Source organism: Tachyglossus aculeatus, chromosome 21, assembly GCF_015852505.1.
Source record: "Tachyglossus aculeatus isolate mTacAcu1 chromosome 21, mTacAcu1.pri, whole genome shotgun sequence".
NCBI classification, from domain to species: Eukaryota; Metazoa; Chordata; class Mammalia; order Monotremata; family Tachyglossidae; genus Tachyglossus; species Tachyglossus aculeatus.
Genome location: NC_052086.1, coordinates 19,726,508 through 19,747,367, shown reverse-complemented (window position 1 = coordinate 19,747,367; position 20,860 = coordinate 19,726,508). Strand labels below are relative to the sequence as shown.

At 46.4% G+C, this 20,860-nt stretch overlaps 2 protein-coding genes across 3 annotated transcripts in view; both read right to left on the bottom strand.

The window, feature by feature from the left end:
• The window catches only part of LOC119942662, a 34,594-nt gene extending 34,518 nt beyond the window's left edge, over window positions 1–76 (bottom strand). Inside the window, exon 1 of the mRNA XM_038763549.1 lies at window positions 17–76. Coding sequence (XP_038619477.1) covers window positions 17–68 — 52 coding nt within the window. The 5' untranslated portion in view covers window positions 69–76. The remainder of the gene's footprint in view (window positions 1–16) is intronic.
• Window positions 77–3,359: 3,283 nt separating this feature from the next.
• On the bottom strand, window positions 3,360–19,816 carry MTFP1 (mitochondrial fission process 1). Of its 2 annotated transcripts, none has more exons than XM_038763286.1 (4): window positions 19,714–19,816; window positions 7,877–8,004; window positions 5,901–6,133; window positions 3,360–3,882 (listed from the first exon to the last, which is right to left on the bottom strand). In XM_038763286.1, exons 1-4 carry the CDS (start codon window positions 19,784–19,786, stop codon window positions 3,810–3,812), a joined length of 507 nt encoding a protein of 168 aa, XP_038619214.1. In that variant the 5' UTR covers window positions 19,787–19,816; the 3' UTR covers window positions 3,360–3,809. The 2 variants fall into 2 exon arrangements, with proteins under 2 accessions (XP_038619214.1, XP_038619215.1); XM_038763287.1 differs by having other exon boundaries at window positions 5,901–6,064.
• Between the last annotated feature and the right edge of the window lie 1,044 nt (window positions 19,817–20,860).

The window sequence follows — 20,860 nt, the reverse complement described above, 5'->3', positions numbered from 1 at the left end:
CCTGTTGGAGACTCACTTGCCCACACCAAGCTCCGACAAAGAAGCAGCAGCCAACTCCACAGCCCCATGGCCAACCGCGTGAAAGGTCAGGCTTCCCTGCGGCAGGGCTGTATATACTCAGCTGGGGAGGGGCCCCTGCTGCGGCCTACCCCCAGCACAGGTGCTGGGTGTTGCCAGGATGGAAAGCCAGAGACACTTTTCTATCCCAGCTGCAGCTAATAAGTGCGTCAAAGGGAAGAAATAAGGGATTTGTGTTGGCTTAACTCCCCTCCATCTTCCATCTTCAACTGCTCACTCTTCACTGGTTCCTTCCCCTCTGTCTTCAAACATGCCCACGTCTCCTCCATCCTAAAAAACCCTTCTCGACTCCACTGCCTATTCTAGTTATCGCCCTATCTCCCTTCTACCCTTCCTTTCCAAAATACTAGAACGAGTAGTCTACACTCGCTGCCTCGAATTCCTCAACTCCAACTCTCTCCTAGAACCCCTCCAATCTGGCTTCCGTCCCCTACACTCCACCGAAACTGCCCTCTGCAAGGTCACCAATGACCTCCTTCTTGTCAAATCCAATGGCTCCTAATCTATCCTAATCCTCCTTGACCTCTCAGCTGCCTTTGATACTGTGGATCACCCCCTTCTCCTCAAAATGCTATCCAACCTTGGCTTCACAGACTCCATCCTCTCCTGGTTCTCCTCTGATCTCTCTCTGGCTGTTCATTTTCAGTCTCCTTCATGGGCTCCTCCTCCCCCTCCCATCCCCACACTGTAAGAGTTCCTCAAGGGTCAGTTCTTGGTCCCCTTCTGTTCCCTATCTATACTCACTCCCTTGGTGAACTCATTTGCTCCCACGGCTTCAACTATCATCTCTAAGCTGAGACACCCAAATCTACATCTCCACCCATTCTCTCTCCCTCCCTCCAGGGTCATATCTCCTCCTGCCTTCAGGACATCTCCATCTGGATGCCTGCCTGCCATCTAAAACTCAACATGTCCAAGACTGAGCTCCTTATCTTCCCTCCCAAATCCTGTCCTCTCTCTGACTTTCCCGTCACTGTAGATGGCACTACCATCCTTCCCGTCTCACAAACCCGCAACCTTGGTGTCATCCTTGACTCCGCTCTCTCATTCACCCCACACATCCAATCCATCACCAAAACCTGCCAATCTCACCTCCACATCGCCAAGATCCACCCTTCCCTCTCCATCCAGACTGCTACCTTGCTAGTTCAATCTCTCATCCTATCCCGACTGGATTATTGCATCGGCCTCCTTTCTGATCTCCCATCCTCGTGTCTCTCCCCACTTCAATCTATACTTCATGCTGCTGCCCAGATTATCTTTGTCCAGAAACGCTCTGGGCATGTTACTCCCCTCCTCAAAAATCTCCAGTGGCTACCAATCAATCTGCGCATCAGGCAGAAACTCCTCACCCTGGGCTTCAAGGCTGTCCATCACCTCGCCCACTCCTACCTCACCGCCCTTCTCTCCTTCTACAGCCCAGCCCGCACCCTCCGCTCCTCTGCCACTAATCTCCTCACCGTACCTCGTTCTCGCCTGTCCCGCCATCGACCCCCGGCCCACGTCCTCCCCCGGGCCTGGAATGCCCTCCCTCTGCCCATCCGCCAAGCTAGCTCTCTTCCTCCCTTCAAGGCCCTACTGAGAGCTCACCTCCTCCAGGAGGCCTTCCCAGACTGAGCCCCTTCCTTCCTCTCCCCCTCGTCCCCCTCTCCATCCCCCCATCTTACCTCCTTCCCTTCCCCACAGCACCTGTATGTATGTATATGTTTGTACATATTTATTACTCTATTTATTTATTTTACTTGTACATATCTATTCTATTTTGTAGTATGTTTGGTTTTGTCTCCCCCTTTTAGACTGTGAGCCCACTGTTGGGTAGGGACTGTCTCTATATGTTGCCAATTTGTACTTCCCAAGTGCTTAGTACAGTGCTCTGCACACAGTAAGCGCTCAATAAATACGATTGATGATGATTACTCATTTTATTTGTATATACTTTTATTTTATTAATGTGCATATAGCTATAACCGTTTATTCTGATGGTATTGACACTTGTTTACTTGTTTTGTTTTGTAGTTTCTCTCCCACTTCTAGACTGTGAGCCTGTTGTTGGGTAGGGACCATCTCTATGTTGCCGATTTGTAATTCCCAAGCACTTAGTACAGTTCTCTGCACACAGTAAGTGTTCAATAAATGCAATTGAATGAATGGAGTTCTGGAGGAGCAGGCCTGAACATGCCTTGGGACTGACTGGATTTGATCAACAGGGCTGAGGGGTGATAGTTTACCCATGCAGCTTTGTCCTCAACCAGACTTGGGGCACCTGGAGGGACAAACTTGGGGAGTTTAGCCTTCCTATTCCTCTTGCAGCACGAGACTCTAACATGGTGAACGTTTTCACCTTCTCCTTCAGAGTCCCTCACAGCAGGAGGGAGCTGCCTCTTTTAGGGTGGGCCCTGGAGACCCCTAAACTCCTGAAGGCACTTGGGGTTGAGGCTGTGGTGAGTGCGACTAGAGGCTCCTCCCAAGACTCGAGGGGTTCCATGCTGGGTAAGTCTCAACTCCTCTGTGCTTCAGTTCCCTCATCTGTAAAATGGGGATTAAAAGCATGAGCCCCACGTAGGACAGGGACTGGGTCCAACCTGATCAGTTTGTATCTATCTCATTGCTTTGAACAGTACTTGGCACATAGTAAGTGCTTAACAAGTACCATAATTACTATTATTAGGTTGTAGGAGGCAGCTTGAGCCGTCTCTCTTCCTCCATATGGAAACAGACTGGCACAGCGATGTAAATGGTGCTGGTGAGCAGATGGGGATTGAGCGGGAAGTGGAAAAAAAAAACCTGAGGGCAAGTAGCTCAAGGTGAGGGACAATTCTGCCAGTAGGAACACACTCCTGGCTATTAGTGCCAACAGCACTGAGCTGAGGGAATGATGCAAAAAGGACCCTGCTGTAGGAGGATTTCTGTGTGCCTCGGTAGAGCCTCCTTGGTGGCAGGTGGTCTGACTTTCCCCAAGTGGCTGCTGGGTATGTTAATTGTTGGCACAAAAGATGCTGGGGTCAATGGGGCCACATCTCAAATGGTCCCAGGTAGGGTGGAAGGGTGCCGTGTCTCTTTCCTTTGCAAGAGGATGAGGTGCCGGGAGACCCGACACCAGAAAAAAAAAAATTCAATTAATCATTGAATTGGGATGGGATACCAGGCCCCTCTTTCTCCAGCCAGTGATCTCCATCCCTGCCCAAGTCAACGGAGCTCTCCCACCCTTCTGGAGCCCGCCTCCAGACGGCAGAACCCAAGGGCTGGGATAGGAGGCGGAACGGAGAAAGAACAAGAGCAGGTACTCAGAAACTAGCTTTATTGGGACACGGTAAGAGACGGGGCCTCACGTATCTTCAGCCCCGACGGGCGAAATGCAGACTGCAGCTCCTGCTGCTGTTCTCCAGGTGGCAACTGGGAGGATGGCCCAGCTTAGCAGCTTGCCCCCCACGTGGTGCAGAGGTAGCCCTGTCTGGCTCTGATTGCACTTCCCCAAGAGTCCTAAAAAGACCAAGAATTCTCCCTGAGCTCTCCCTCTCCTCCTCCACCTCCTCTCCACACCCTTCCTTCAGCTGGCCCGGGGCTGATCCCACCCGAGCAGGCCCCGCTCCTCGTGGCCTTTTTGCAGCGGACCAGGGGATCTCTCCCTCTCTGCTACAAATCACTCGTGTGTCTGGAGCCGGCGAAGGGCAACATGCACGTGGAGGAGTTGCGTCGGGCGGGGGTCCGTCCCAGCGCGGGTGGCGACTGCATCATGCGGAGCTGGGCTTCTCCTGAGTAGGGTAGAGTTTACGGAGGCTGTTGTCCAGCAGAAAATCCACTGACCTGTGGAAGGAGAGATGGAGGCCGTTACAAGGGGCTGGCCGGCAGGAGAGGCGGCAGTCCTTCTTTGGCTGGACACCGAGAACCCCCTCTGCCCCTGAGCCCAATCAAACTTTGCAGCTCTGTCACTCGGCTGCCGCCCTCACCTTCCCCATCTGTTGACACCCCCCGTCTCACCCTCCCATCACCCTAGAAGCAGCGTGGCTCAGTGGAAAGAGCCCGGGCTTTGGAGTCGGAGGTCATGGGTTCAAATCCCAGCTCTGCCACCTGTCAGCTGTGTGACTTTGGGTAAGTCACAACTTCTCTGTGCCTCAGTTCCCTCATCAGTAAAATGGGGGTTAAAACTGTGAGCCCCCCATGGGACAACCTGATCACCTTGTAACCTCCCCAGCGCTTAGAACGATGCTTTGCACATAGTAAGGGCTTAACAAATACCATTATTATTATTATTATTATTATTCTTATCACCCCCGATTAGAACTCCCTTGGTTCTGCAGAAGAGAGAGTTGGAAGAGCCCACTGGGAGAAGGGAGCAGCATTCCCAGGCGATTCGAGAAGCAGCATGGCAAAGTGGAAAGAGCGTGGGCCTGGGAGTTGGAAGGTCATTCTAATCTCTGCTTCACCACTTGTCAGCTGTGTGAGGCCTTGGGCAAGTCACTTCACTTTTCTGTGCCTCAGTTATCTCATTTGTAAAATGGGGATTGAGCCTGTGAACCCCAGGTGGGACAGGGACTGTGTGTTCAACCTGATTTAATTATTAATTATTATTAATGATGGCATTTATTAAGCACTGACTCTGTGCAAAGCACTGTTCTAAGATTTGCTTGTATCCATCCACCCCGGCGCTTAGTGCAGTGCCTGGCACCTAGTAAGCATTTAACAAATACCACAGTTATTATTAGTTTCAGAATCTACATTCATCCATATGTTGCCAACTTGTACTTCCCAAGTGCTTAGTACAGTGCTCTGCACACAGTAAGCGCTCAATAAATACGACTGATTGATTGATTGACTGATCCAGTCGTATCTGAGTGCTTACTGTGTGCAGAGCACTGTACTAAGCATTTGGGAGAGTACAATGTAACAATAAAAAGAAACATTCTCTACCCACAACACGCCTGGTTCCCAACCCTACAGAGTCTGCTCCTCTCTCTGAGGCCAAGACGTAGTGTGTCACACCTCCCTTGTGCACTTTTCTCTTTAGGTTTGTGTTTTTCATATTTGTCCTTCTTTGTGTTCACTAGCAGCATGGCATAGTGGACAGAGCACGGGCTTGGGAAGCAGAGAATGTGGGTTCTAATCCCAGCTCTGCCACACGTTTGCTGTGTGATCTTGGGCAAGTCACTTAACTTCTCCGTGCCTCATCTTTAAAATGAGGGTGAAGCCTGTGAGCCCCATGTGGGACAAGGACTGTGCCCACCACAATGACCTTGTATCTGCCCCAGTGCTTAGTACAATCAATCGTATTTATTGTCAGAGGTAGTGGGTTCTAATCCCGGCTCTGCCACCTGTCATTCATTCATTCATTCAATCGTATTTATTGAGTGCTTACTGTGTGCAGAGCACTGTACTAAGCGCTTGGGAAGTCCAAGTTGGTAACATATAGACGGTCCCTACCCAACTGTGGGCTCAGTCTAGCTCACAGTACAGTGCTAAGTGCTTCGTACAGTGCTCTGCACACAGTAAGCGCTCAATAAATACGTTTGAATGAACGAACAGAGCTTGGCACATAGTAAGTGCTTAACAGGGGCCAAAATTATTACATTATTATTTTATTAATCTCTTCCCATTATCACTGCCTCAGGGCCCATGGTATCAAGATTCGTTCAATCGTATTTATTGAGCACATACTGTGTGCAAAGCGCTGTACTAAGCGGTTGGGAGAGTACAACAGAACAACAAAGAGGCACATTCAGCCCACAGCGAGCTGACAGTCTAGAGGAGAGCTTTGTGAGAGGCTGCCCGGGCCAAGGGACACCCCGACCCTTCCCCTTTCCCCCGTTTCCCGGGGGCGTCCATACTTGTCAATAGGATGGATGATGACGGGAATGACCAGCAAGCCCAAGGTCGTGGTCGTCCACTTGCGGGTGGCCAGGGGCAGGCGGGTGGCGGCACCCAGGACGTAGTGGCAGGCGGCACAGACGCGGTTGATGGTGAAGCCCGGGATGGCCACGGAGGCGAGTCCCTGCCACACAAGGGTGTCAATCACAGCCAGTGCCACCTGCGTGTTCTTCCTGGCAGGCGTCGCTGGACACTGCGGACAGAGAGGGGCTCGGGAGGTGAGGGCGGGATTTGACTGCAGGCGGGACCATAGCAGCCTCCGTCGTTTCAGTGGAGGAGGAAAGAACTCTTCATCAATCGTATTTATTGAGCGCTTACTATGTGCAGAGCACTGTACTAAGTGCTTGGGAAGTACAAATTGGCAACATATAGAGACAGTCCCTACCCAACAGTGGGCTCACAGTCTAAAAGGGGGAGACAGAGAACAAAACCAAACATACTAACAAAATAAGTAGAATAGATATGTACAAGTAAAATAAATAGAGTAATAAATATGTACAAACATATATACAGGTGCTGTGGGGAAGGGAAGGAGTTAAGATGGGGGGGATGGAGAGGGGGACGAGGGGGAGAGGAAGGAAGAGGAAGGAAGGGGCTCAGTCTGGGAAGGTCTGGAGTCAGCCAGTCAGTCGTATTTATTGAGCGCTTACTGTGTGCAGAGCACTGTCATTCATTCAATGTGAGCCCACTGTTGGGTAGGGACTGTCTCTGTATGTTGCCAACTTGTACTTCCCAAGCACTTAGTCCAGTGCTCTGCACACAGTAAGCGCTCAATAAATACGATTGATTGATTGATTGAGCGCTTACTGTGTGCACAGCACCAGACTAAGCTCTTGGGAAGTCCAAGTTGGCAACATATCAAGACGGCCCCTACCCAACAGTGGGCTCACAGTCTAGAAGGGGGAGACAGAGAACAAAACATGTTAACAAAATAAAATAAATAGAATAAATATGTACAAATAAAATAGAGTGATAAATACATACAAACATATACATATATACAGATAAGCTGTCCTAAGTGCTTCAGAGGGTACACTACAATGATAAGCGGACACAATCCCTGCCCACAACGAGCTTATAGTCTAGAGGGGGAGACAGAGATTAATACACTTAAATTACAGATATTCATTCATTCAATCGTATTTATTGAGCGCTTACTGTGTGCAGAGCACTGGACTAAGCGCTTGGGAAGTTCAAGTTGGCAACATATAGAGACGGTCCCTACCCAACAGTGGGCTCACAGTCTAGAAGGGGGAGACAGAGAACAAAACAAAACATATTAACAAAATAAAATAAATAGAATAAATATGTACAAATAAAATAGAGTAATAAACACGTACAAACATATACAGATAAGCTGTCCTAAGCGCTTCGGAGGGTACACTACAACAATAAGCAGACACAATCCCTGCCCACAACGAGCTTATAGTCTAGAGGGGGAGACAGAGATTAATATAGTTAAATTACAGAAATGGACATAAATGCTTTGGGGTTGGAAAGGGGGGAAGAATAAAGGGAAGAAATGCACGTGCAGAGACTGCATCAGGTGAGGAGGCGATGCCAGTAAGGAGTTGCGAGGAGGAAGACATGAAGGCTACAGGTTTTGCTGGTGGAGGAGGTCAGCACACAGCCCGTCCCAACGTTAGAAGCAGCGTGACCTAGTGGACTCAGAGGACTTGGGTTCTAATCCTGCATCCGCCACTTGTCTACCGTGTGCCCTTAGGCCAATCACTTAACTCCTTTGTACGTCTGTAAAATGGAGACTAAGACTCTGAGCCCCACGTGAGACACGGACGGTGTCCAACCTGATTACCCTGTATCTACCCCAGCGCTCAGGACAGTGCCTGGCACACAGTAAGTGCTTAACCAATGCCATTAAGAAAAAAAAAAATGCTGACCAGTACTTTTGGGTCACGAGGTTTCCCCGGGTACTCACAGATGTTGCCTTCTTGCCTTTGTCAACGGCGTCGGCCACCACATAGCCGCTGGCCACCGCATAACTCGCCCACACCACTGAGGAAGGCACGTGAGCGCGGAAAGCCTCGCCCACCTCATTGGCATAACCTGCAGGAAAGGGCGGCGTGAGTGGTGATCGGGGGAGCCCTCTTGGTGAATCAATCAATCAATCAATCAATCAATCAATCGTATTTATTGAGCGCTTACTATGTGCAGAGCACTGAAGCCACAATCAGTGAAGCAGGGGTTGAAAGAGAGGAGCTGGTTAGCGTTCCTTGTGAGGAAGGGACCTTCCCTTCCCCACAGCACCTGTACATATGTTTCTACATATTTATTATTCTATTTATTTATTTATTCTACTTGTACATATCTATTCTACTTATTTTATTTTGTTAGTATGTTTGGTTTTGTTCTCTGTCTCCCCCCTTTAGACTGTAAGCCCACTGTTGGGTAGGGACTGCCTCTATATGTTGCCGACTTGTACTTCCCAAGCGCTTAGTACAGTGCTCTGCACACAGTAAGCGCTCAATAAATACGACTGATTGATTGATTGATTCTAGGTCCCACTGGGGCAGATATCCCAGGTATTGGCCAGGGACCCTCTCTCAGTCCAAGTGGAGCAGTGGCTAAGGGTTGAGAGGGCACGGAGGGAAGGGTTACCTCTCCTCTAAGGGACAGGGAATGACATTTGGTGAGAGGAAACCCCAAATGACAGAAAAGGAGGGGGTGCTGGACAGATAAAGCAGCAGCGTGGCGTTCTGGATAGAGCACGGGCCTGCGAGTCAGGAGGTCATGGGTTCTAATCCCGCCTCCGCCACTTGTTTGCCATGTGACCCTGGGCAAGTCGCTTTACTTCTCTGGGCCTCAGTTCCCTCATCTGTAAAATGGGAGCCCCACATGGGACAGGTCCAACCTGATTTGCTTGTATCCACCCCAGTGGTTAGTACGGTGCTTGGCACCTAGTAAGTGCTTAACAAATACCACAATAATTATCATCATCATCATTAATATCATTAATTATTAATGATTATATTATTATTTAATTAATAATAATTGAATAGTATTAATACTATTATTATTATGGTATTCATTAAGCACTTACTAGGTGCCAAGCACTGTAATTTTATTTTATTTTATTTTATTTTGTTAGTATGTTTGGTTTTGTTCTCTGTCTCCCCCTTTTTGACTGTGAGCCCACTGTTGGGTAGGGACTGCCTCTATATGTTGCCAACTTGTACTTCCCAAGCGCTTAGTACAGAGCTCTGCACATAGTAAGCGCTCAATAAATACGACTGATTGATTGATTGCCAAGCACCAATCTAAGCACTGGGGTAGATACAGGATAATCAGATTCTCCCATGGGGGACGCACACTTTTAATCCCCATTTTACAGATGAGGTACCTGAGGCACAGAGAGGTTAAGTGACTTTCCCAAGGTCACCCAGCAGACAAGTGGCAGAGGCGACAATAGAACCCACAGCCTCTGACTCCCAAGCCCGTGCTCTTTCCACTAAGCCACACTGCTTAAGTGGTAAGCGCTTAACAAGTACCATAATTATTCATTATTATAATGCCACTTTTCCCTTTGTGCCAATCCAATTGGTTTGTTCTCTGTCTCCCCCTTTTAGACTGTGAGCCCACTGTTGGGTAGGGACTGCCTCTATATGCTGCCAACTTGTACTTCCCAAGCGCTCAGTACAGTGCTCTGCACACAGTAAGCGCTCAATAAATACGACTGATTGATTGATTGCCACGCACCAATCTAAGCACTGGGGTAGATACAGGATAATCAGATTCTCCCATGGGGGATGCACACTTTTAATCCCCATTTTACAGATGAGGTACCTGAGGCACAGAGAAGTTAAGTGACTTTCCCAAGGTCACCCAGCAGACAAGTGGCAGAGGCGACATTAGAACCCACAGCCTCTGACGTCCAAGCCCGTGCTCTTTCCACTAAGCCACGCTGCTTAAGTGGTAAGCGTTTAACAAGTACCATAATTATTCACTATTATAATGCCACTTTTCCCTTTGTGCCAATCCAATTTGGCCTCAGACCCTGAGCCCCCACATCACCCAGCCCCGTCCCTTCCAGAGAGAAAGGAGCTTGGGGGACTTAGAGCCTCCAGTATTCTTTGTTGCTTATTTATTTTAAGCAACATTAGAGAAGCAGCGTGGCTCAGTGGAAAGAGCCCGGGCTTGGGAGTCGGAAGTCACGGGTTCAAATCCCGGCTCCGCCAACGGTCAGCTGTGTGACTTTGGGCAAGTCACGTAACTTCTCTGTGCCTCAGTTCCCTCAGCGGTAAAATGGGGATGAAGACTGTGAGCCCGCCGTGGGACAACCTGATCACCTTGTATCCTCCCCAGCTCTTAGAACAGTGCTTTGCACATAGTAAGTGCTTCATAAATGTCATTATTATTATTATTATCATTATTAAATGGCATTTATGAAGCGCTCACTATATGCCAAGCACTTTTCTAAACACCGGGGTAGATACCAGTCTAATCTGGTTTGGCACAGTCCATGTCCCAAATGGAGCTCACAGTTTTAAACTCCATTTTGCAAATGAGGCAATTGAGCTACAAAGTGAAGTGGCTTGCCCAAGGTTAGACAGCACACAGCTCGCCTCTAGACTGGAAACTCGTTGTGGGCAGGGAACGCAACTGTTTATTGTTATACTGTACTCTCCCAAGCGCTTAGTACAGACTCTGCACACGCTAACAGTGTGGCTCAGTGGAAAGAGCCCGGGCTTGGGAGTCAGAGTTCATGGGTTCGAATCCCGGCTCCGCCAATTGTCAGCTGTGTGACTTTGGGCAAGTCACTTAACTTCTCTGTGCCTCAGTTACCTCAGCTGTAAAATGGGGATGAAGATTGTGAGCCCCCCGTGGGACAACCTGATCACCCTGTAACCTCCCCAGCGCTTAGAATAGTGCTTTGCACATAGTAAGCGCTTAATAAATGCCATTTAAAAAAAAAAAAAGAGCCCGGGCTTGGGAGTCAGAGGTCATGGGTTCAAATCCCAGCTCCGCCACATCAGCTGTGTGACTTCGGGCAAGTCACTTCACTTCTCTGGGCCTCGGTTACCTCAGTTGTAAAATGGGGATGAAGATTGTGAGCCCCCCCGTGGGACAACCTGATCACCCTGTAACCTCCCCAGCGCTTAGAATAGTGCTTTGCACATAGTAAGCGCTTAATAAATGCCATTGAAAAAAAAAAAGAGCCCGGGCTTGGGAGTCAGAGGTCATGGGTTCAAATCCCAGCTGTGTGACTTTGGGCAAGTCACTTCACTTCTCTGGGCCTTGGTTACCTCATCTTTAAAATGGGGATTAAGACTGTGAGCCCCATTGTGGGACAACCTGATCACCTTGTATCCTCTCCAGCGCTTAGAACAGTGCTTTGCACATAGTAAGCGCTTAACAAATGCCATTATTATTATTATTATTACTAAGCCCTCAATAAATACGATTGAATTAATGAATTAAAGTGGCAGAATCCACATTAAAACCCAGGTTCTCTGACTCCCAAGCCAGTGTTCTTTCGACTGCTCCACGAGGCTTCAAACCCGGACAGCAGACATGGTACTGTGTGCACAGCAAGCGCTCAATAAATACGATTGAATGAATGAATGAATGCAAAGCACTGTACTAAGTGCTTGGAAAGTACAATTCCTTCCTTAGAGGTTGCTATGTAGAAGAAGCACCTTAGTGGAAAGAACCCGGGCTTGGGAATCAGAGGTCGTGGGTTCTAATCCGGCTCTGCCACTTGTCTGCTGTGCGTCACTTCACTTCTCTGTGCCTCGGTGACCTCATCTGTAAAATGGGGATGAAGACTGTGAGCCCCATGTGGGACAACCTGATTACCTTGTATCTACCCCAGTGCTTAGAACAGTGCTTGGCACATAGTAGGCGCTTAACAAATACCAACATTATTATTTTTTTATGGTATTTATTAAGCGCTTACTATGTGCAAAGCACTGTTCTAAGCGCTGGGGAGGTTACAAGGTGATCAGATGAGAAAATTATAACAATAATTATTATTATTATCATTATTACTGTGCTGAGAAAGACACTCCGTTCCCCAAATCGACTACTCCAAGATGCTTCAAGCCTGGGTAAATGGTTTGATCCATTCATTCATTCATTCAATTGTATTTATTGAGCGCTTACTGTGTGCACAGCACTGTACTAAGCCCTTAGAAAATAAAATTCAATTGTATTTATTGAGCGCTTACTGTGTGCACAGCACCGTACAAAGCCCTTGGAAAATAAAGTCCTTCCTTAGAGGTTAGTATGCCGAGGAAGACACTCCGTTCCCCAATTCAACCCCTATATAAATTCATTCATTTGATCGTATTTATTGAGTGCTTAAGGTGTGCAGGGCACTGTACTAAGCGCTTGGAAAATAAAATTCCTTTCTTAGAGGTTGCTATGCCGAGAAAGACACTCCGTTCCCCAATTCAACCCCTATATGAATTCATTCATTCATTCGATAGTATTTATTGAATGCTTACTGTGTGCAGGGCACTGTACTAAGCACTTGGAAAAGAAAATTCCTTCCTTAGAGGTTGCTATGCCAAGAAAGACACTCCGTTCCCCAATTCAACCCCTATATGAGTTCATTCGATAGTATTTATTGAGTGCTTACTGTGTGCAGGGCACTGTACTAAGCGCTTGGAAAAGAAAATTCCTTCCTTAGAGGTTGCTATGCCGAGAAAGACACTCCGTTCCCCAATTCAACCCCTATATGAATTCATTCATTCATTCGATAGTATTTATTGAGTGCTTACTGTGTGCAGGGCACTGTACTAAGCGCTTGGAAAATAAAATTCCTTCCTTAGAGGTTGCTATGCTGAGAAAGACACTCCGTTCCTCAATTCAACCCCTATACGAATTCATTCATTCATTAGTATTTATTGAGTGCTTACTGTGTGCAGGGCACTGTACTAAGCGCTTGGAAAATAGCACAAGGCAGAATCAACACAATCAGAATGAACAGAGTCCCCTCGAACGTGGAGAGAGAGGCAGTGTGGCTTAATGGCAAGCGGGTGGGCCTGGAAGTCGGAGGACGTGGGTTCTAATCCTGCCTCGGCCACTTGTCTGCTCTGTGACCTTGAGCAAGTCACTTCACTTCTCTGTGCCTCAGTTGCCCTATCTGTAAAAGCGGCTTCATCTGGAGAAGCGACGAGGCTTTAGTGGCAACATCCCGGGCTTGGGAGTCAGAGGACATGGGTTCTAATCCCCGCTCTGCCATCTGTAAGCTGTGTGACTTTGGGCAAGTCACTTCTCTGGGCCTCAGTTATCTCATCTGTAAAATGGGGATTAAGACTGTGAGCCCCATGTGGGGCAACCTGATTACCTTGTATCTACCCCAGCGCTTAGAACGGTGCTTGGCGCATAGTAAGTGCTTAACAAATATCATAATTATTTATTATTATTAAAATGAGAATTAAGACGGTGAGCCCCAAGTGGGACAATTACCCCGTATCTACCCCAGCACTTAGAATGGTGCTTGGCGCATAGTAAGCGCTTAACAAATATCATAATTATTTATTATTATTAAAATATGAATTAAGACTGTGAGCCCCAAGTGGGACAACTTAATTACCTCGTATCTACCCCAGCACTTAGAATAGTGCTTGGCACATAGTAAGTGCTTAGCAAATATCATAATTATTTATTATTATTAAAATGGGAATTAACACTGTGAGCCCCAGGTGGGATAACAATTACCTCATATCTACCCCAGTGCTTAGAACGGTGTTTGGCATATAGTAAGCGCTTAAATATCATAAGTATTTATTATTATTAAAATGGGAATTAAGACTGTGAGCCCCAAGTGGGACAACTTAATTACCTCATATCTACCCCAGTGCTTAGAACGGTGTTTGGCATATAGTAAGCGTTTAGCAAATATCATAATTATTTATTATTATTAAAATGGGAATTAAGAATGTGAGCCCCAAGTGGGACGGCTTAATTACCCCGTTATCTACCCCAGTGCTTAGAACAGTGCTTGGAACATAGTAAGCGCTTAACAAATATCATAATTACTTATTATTATTAAAATGGGAATTAAGACTGTGAGCCCCAAGTGGGACAATTTAATTACCTCGTATCTACCCAGTGCTTAGAATACTGCTTGGCACATAGTAACCACTTAACAAATATCATAATTACTTATTATTATTAAAATGAGAATTTTAAGACTGTGAGCCCCAAGTGGGACAATTACCCCGTATCTACCCCAGCACTTAGAATGGTGCTTGGTGCATAGTAAGTGCTTAACAAATATCATAATTATTTATTATTATTAAAATGAGAATTAAGACTGTGAGCCCCAAGTGGGACAACTTAATTACATCATCATCATCATTATCATCAATCGTGTTTATTGAGCGCTTACTATGTGCAGAGCATTGTACTAAGCGCTTGGGAAATACAAATTGGCAACATACAGAGACAGTCCCTACCCAACAGTGGGCTCACAGTCTAAAAGGGGGAGACAGAGAACAAAACCAAACATACCAACAAAATAAATAGAATAGATATGAACAAGTAAAATAAATAAATAAATAAATAGAGTAATAAATATGTACAAACATATATACATATATACAGGTGCTGTGGAGAAGGGAAGGAGGTAAGATGAGGGGGATGGAGAGGGGGACGAGGGGGAGAGGAAGGAAGGGACTCAGTCTGGGAAGGCCTCCTGGAGGAGGTGAGCTCTCAGCAGGGCCTTGAAGGGAGGAAGAGAGCTAGCTACCCCAGTGCTTAGAATAGTGCTTGGCACATAGTAAGCGCTTAACAAATATCATTATTATTTATTATTTATTATTAAAATCATTATAATTATTTATTAATTATTTATTATTATTAAAATGGGAATTAAGACTGTGAGCCCCAAGTGGGGCAACTTAATTACCTCGTATCTACCCCAGCACTTAGAATAGTGCTTAGCACATAGTAAGCACTTAACAAATATCATAATTATTTATTATTATTAAAATGGGAATTAAGACTGTGAGCCCCAAGTGGGACAACTTAATTACCTCGTATCTAACCCAGTGCTTAGAACGGTGCTTGGCACATAGTAAGCACTTAGCAAATATCATAATTATTTATTATTATTAAAATGGGAATTAAGACTGTGAGCCCCAAGTGGGACAACTTAATTACCTCGTATCTACCCCAGCGCTTAGAATAGTGCTTGGCACATAGTAAGCGCTTAGCAAATATCATAATTATTTATTATTTTTAAAATGGGAATTAAGGCTGTGAGCCCCAAGTGGGACAACTTAATTACCTCGTATCTACCCGTGCTTAGAACGGTGTTTGGCATATAGTAAGCGCTTAGCAAATATCATAATTATTTATTATTATTAAAATGGGAATTAAGACTGTGAGCCCCAAGTGGGGCAACTGAATTACCCCATATCTACCCCAGTGCTTAGAATAGTGCTTGGCACATAGTAAGCGCTTAACAAATATCATAATTACTCATTATTATTAAAATGAGAATTAAGACTGTGAGCCCCAAGTGGGGCAATTACCCCATATCTACCCCAGCACTTAGAATGGTGCTTGGTGCATAGTAAGTGCTTAACAAATATCATAATTATTTATTATTATTAAAATAAGAATTAAGACTGTGAGCCCCAAGTGGGACAACTTAATTACATCACATCTACCCCAGTGCTTAGAATAGTGCTTAGCACATAGTAAGCGCTTAACAAATATCATAATTATTTATTATTATTAAAATGGAAATTAAGACTGTGAGCCCCAAGTGGGACAACTTAATTACCTCGTATCTACCCCAGTGCTTAGAACGGTGTTTGGCATATAGTAAGCGCTTAGCAAATATCATAATTATTTATTATTAAAATGGGAATTAAGACTGTGAGCCCCAAGTGGGACAACTTAATTACCTCGTATCTACCCCGGCACTTAGAATAGTGCTTAGCACATAGTAAGCGCTTAACAAATATCATAATTATTTATTATTATTAAAATGCGAATTAAGACTGTGAGCCCCAAGTGGGACAACTTAATTACCTCGTATCTACCCCAGTGCTTAGAACGGTGCTTGGCACATAGTAAGCACTTAGCAAATATCATAATTATTTATTATTATTAAAATGGGAATTAAGACTGTGAGCCCCAAGTGGGACAACTTAATTACCTTGTATCTACCCCAGCGCTTAGAATAGTGCTTGGCACATAGTAAGCGCTTAGCAAATATCATAATTATTTATTATTTTAAAAATGGGAATTAAGGCTGTGAGCCCCAAGTGGGCAACTTAATTACCTCGTATCTACCCGTGCTTAGAACGGTGTTTGGCATATAGTAAGCGCTTAGCAAATATCATAATTATTTATTATTATTAAAATGGGAATTAAGACTGTGAGCCCCAAGTTGGACAACTTAATTACCTCGTATCTACCCCAGTGCTTAGAACAGTGCTTGGCACATAGTAAGCGCTTAACAAATATCATAATTATTTATTATTATTAAAATGGGAATTAAGACTGTGAGCCCCAAGTGGGATAACAATTACCTCGTATCTACCCCAGCGCTTAGAACAGTGCTTGGCACATAGTAAGCGCTTAACGAATACCATCATTATTTATTATTATTAAAATGGGAATTAAGACCATGAGCCCCAAGTGGGACAACCTAATTACCTTGTATAATAATAATGGCATTTATTGAGCGCTTACTATGTGCCAAGCACTGTTCTAAGCGCTGGGGAGGTTACAAGGTGATCAGGTTGTCCCACGGGGGGCTCACAGTCTTCATCCCCATTCTACAGACGAGGTAACTGAGGCCCAGAGAAGTGAAGTGACTTGCCCAAAGTCACACAGCTGACAAGTGGCGGAGGCGGGATCTGCCCCATTGCTCAGAAAGGTGCTTGGCACATAGTGAGCGCTTAACCAGCATGGCTCAGTGGAAAGAACACGGGCTTGGGAGTCAGAGATCATGGGTTCAAATTCCTTGTCAGCTGTATGACTTTGGGCAAGTCACTTACCTTCTCTGTGCCTCAGTTACCTCATCTGTAAAATGGGGGTTAAGACTGTGAGCCCCACGTGGGACAACCTGATCACCTTGTATCCTCCCCAGCGCTTAGAGCAGTGCTTTGCACATAGTAAGCGCTTAACAAATACCATTATTATTATTATTATTACAGTCTAAGGGGAAGGGGAAAGGGGTGAACTCTCATTTTACGGATGAGGAACCGGAGGCATGAAGCAGTTTGGCCGAGTTGCCCAAGGTCACCGGCGAGTTGGCCCTCTCAGGCCCGTGACTCCTAGCCCCGAACCCAGGCGTCCAGCTAATCCCGACTGTCAGCTGGGTGACTTTGGGCAGGTCACTTCACTTTAGAACAGTGCTTTGCACATAGTAAGCGCTTAACAAATGCCAATTATTATTGTTCTCTGGGTCTCAGGGCCCTCACCTGCTTTATTTTGTTGTCTATCTCCCCCTTCTACACGCGAGCCCGTTGTTGGGTAGGGACCGTCTCTATATGTTGCCGACTTGTACTTCCCAAGCGCTTAGTACAGTGCTCTGCACACAGTAAGCACTCAAATACGATTGAATGAATGAATTAATCTGGAAAATGGGGCTGAAGACTGTGAGCCTCACATGGGAAAACCCAGTGACCTTGAACGCCCCCCCCCCCACAGCGCTTAGTACAGTGCCCTGCACACAGTAAGCGCTCAATAAATACGATTGAATGAATTAATCTGGAAAATGGGGTTGAAAACTGTGATCCCCACGTGGAACCCAGTGACCTTGAAAGCCCCCAACCCCAGCGCTTAGTACGATTGAGTGAATGAATGAATGAATCAGGTTGCCCCACGGGGAGCTCACAGTTTTCAGGTCTTGAGGTACCTGAGGCACAGAGAAGCAGTGTGCTTTGCACATAGTAAGCGCTTAATCAATCAATCATATTTATTGAGCGCTTACTATGTGCAGAGCACTGTACTAAGCGTTTGGGAAGTACAAATTGGCAACATATAGAGACAGTCCCTACCCAACATTGGGCTCACAGTCTAAATGCTTAACAATGCTTAACAAATGCCATTATTATTATCATTATTATTATTATTCTAAGCGCTGGGGGGGTTCAAGGTCACCAGGTTGTCCCACGTGGGGCTCACAGTCTTCAGCCCCTTTTTCCAGATTCATTCATTCATTCAATGGTATTTATTGAGCGCTTACTGTGCGCAGAGCACTGTACTAAGCGCTGGGGGGGGGCGTTCAAGGTCACCGGGTTGTGCAACGTGGGGCTCACAGTCTTCATCCCCTTTTTCCAGATTCATTCATTCATTCAATGGTATTTATTGAGCACTTACTGTGCGCAGAGCACTGTACTAAGCGCTGGGGGGGGGGGCGTTCAAGGTCACCGGGTTGTCCCACGTGGGGCTCACAGTCTTCAGCCCCTTTTTCCAGATTCATTCATTCATTCAATCATATTTATTGAGCGCTTACTGTGTGCAGAGCACTGTACTAAGCGCTGGGGCGGGGGCGTTCAAGGTCACCGGGTTGTCCCACGTGGGGCTCACAGTCTTCAGCCCCATTTTCCAGATTCATGCATTCAATCGTATTGAGCGCTTACTGTGTGCAGAGCACTGTACTAGGCGCTTATAGCGACAGTCCCTACCCAACAGTGGGCTCACAGTCTAGAAGGGGGAGCCCACTGTTGGGTAGGGACTGCCTCTATATGTTGCCAACTTGTACTTCCCAAGCGCTTAGTACAGTGCTCTGCACACAGTAAGCGCTCAATAAATACGATTGATTGATTGATATGTTCCCAACTTGTACTCCCCAAGCGCTCAGTACAGTGCTCTGCACACAGTAAGCGCTCAATAAATACGATTAAATGAACATATACAAGTGCTGTTCCTCTCCCCCTCCTCTCCATCCCCCCCGCCTTCCCTCCTTCCCCTCCCCACAGCACCTGTATATATGTACATATGTTTGTACATATTTATTACTCTATTTTATTTGTACATATTTATTCTATTTATTTTATTTTGTTAATATGTTTTGTTTTCTGTCTCCCCCTTCTAGACTGTGAGCCCACTGTTGGGTAGGGACCGTCTCGATATGTCGCCAACTTGGACTTCCCAAGCGCTTAGTACAATGCTCTGCACACAGTAAACGCTCAATAAATACGATTGAATGAATGAATGAATCGTATTTATTGAGCGTTTACCGTGTGCAGAGCACCGTAATAATAATGATGGCATTTGTTAAGCACTTACTCTGTGCAAAGCACTGTTCTAAGCGCTGGAGAGGCTACAAGGTGATCAGGTTGTCCCACAGGGGCTCACAATCAATCCCCATTTTCCAGATGAGGTGACTGAGGCCCAGGGAATCAATCAATCAATCAATCGTATTTATTGAGCGCTTACTATGTGCAGAGCACTGTACTAAGCGCTTGGGAAGTACAAATTGGCATCACATAGAGACAGTCCCTACCCAACAGTGGGCTCACAGTCTAAAAGGGGGAGACAGGGAAGTGAAGTGACTTACCCAAAGTCACACAGCTGACAAGCGGCGGAGCCGGGATTTGAACCCATGACCCCTGACTACTCAATCAATGATGGACTGAGGGGGAGAGAAGCGTCGTGGCCTAACGGAAAAAGCGTGGGCCTGGGAGCTGGGTTCTAATGCTGACCTTCTGGGTGACCTTGGGCAAGTCACCGACCTTGTGAGCTCCCCGGCGCTCAGCACAGTGCTTTGCACATAGTAGGCGCTTAGTGATTGAAATTAAAGAATAAAAGGGGGGGGGTTCCAGGGGTCGGGCAGCTCACCTAGGTATCGCAGCCAGGTGTCACGATAGAGGTCGGGCTGAGGTTGTGGCAGCGTGTGGGCGGCGGGAGCCATGGCAACGGGCTGGGCCAACCGCGGGGGATGTCGGGAAACTCCCCCTCCCACCGCCCGCGGGGCATGTCGGGAAACCCCGCCGCCCGCGGGGGATGTCGGGAAATCCCCCCCCCCCCCCCCACCACAGCCGCCAAAAGGCCCAGCAGGGAGGCCCTTCCCCTTCAATCAATCCTATTTATTTTATCTTTTAGACTGTGAGCCCACTGTTGGGTAGGGACTGCCTCTATATGTTGCCAATTTGTACTATCCCAAGCGCTTAGTACAGTGCTCTGCACACAGTAAGCGCTCAATAAATACGATTGATTGGTTATTGAGCGCTTACTGTGTGCAGAGCACCGTAATAAGCGCTTGGGAAGTACAAGTCATCGGGCTAACGGTCTCGATCCCTATTATACAGATGAGCTAACTGAGGCAAAGAAAAGATAAGTGATTTTGCCCAAGGTCCCACAGCAGACAAGTGGAGGAGTCAGAATTAGAACTCGTGACCTTCTGACACCCAGGCCTGTGCTTAATTATTATTATTATTATTACTCTCCCAAGCGCCTAGTACAGTGTTCTGCACATCATCATCAATCGTATTTATTGAGCGCTTACTAGGTGCAGAGCACTGTACGAAGCGCTTGGGAAGTACAAATTGGCAACATATAGAGACAGTCCCTACCCAACAGTGGGCTCACAGTCTAAACGGGGGAGACAGAGAACAAAACCAAACATACTAACAAAATAAAATAAATAGAATAGATAAGTACAAGTAAAATAAATAAATAAATAGAATAATAAATATGTACAAACATATATACATATATACAGGTGCTGTGGGGAAGGGAAGGAGGTAAGATGGGGGGGATGGAGAGGGGGATGAGGGGGAGAGGAAGGAAGGGGAATCAGTAAAGAGGTATCAATAAATACGATTGATTGATTGATTATTGAGCGCTTACTGTGTGCAGAGCACCGTAATAAGCGCTTGGCAAGTACAAGTCATTGGGCTAACGGTCTCGATCCCCATTATACAGATGAGCTAACTGAGGCAAAGAAAAGATAAGTGATTTTGCCCAAGGTCCCACAGCAGACAAG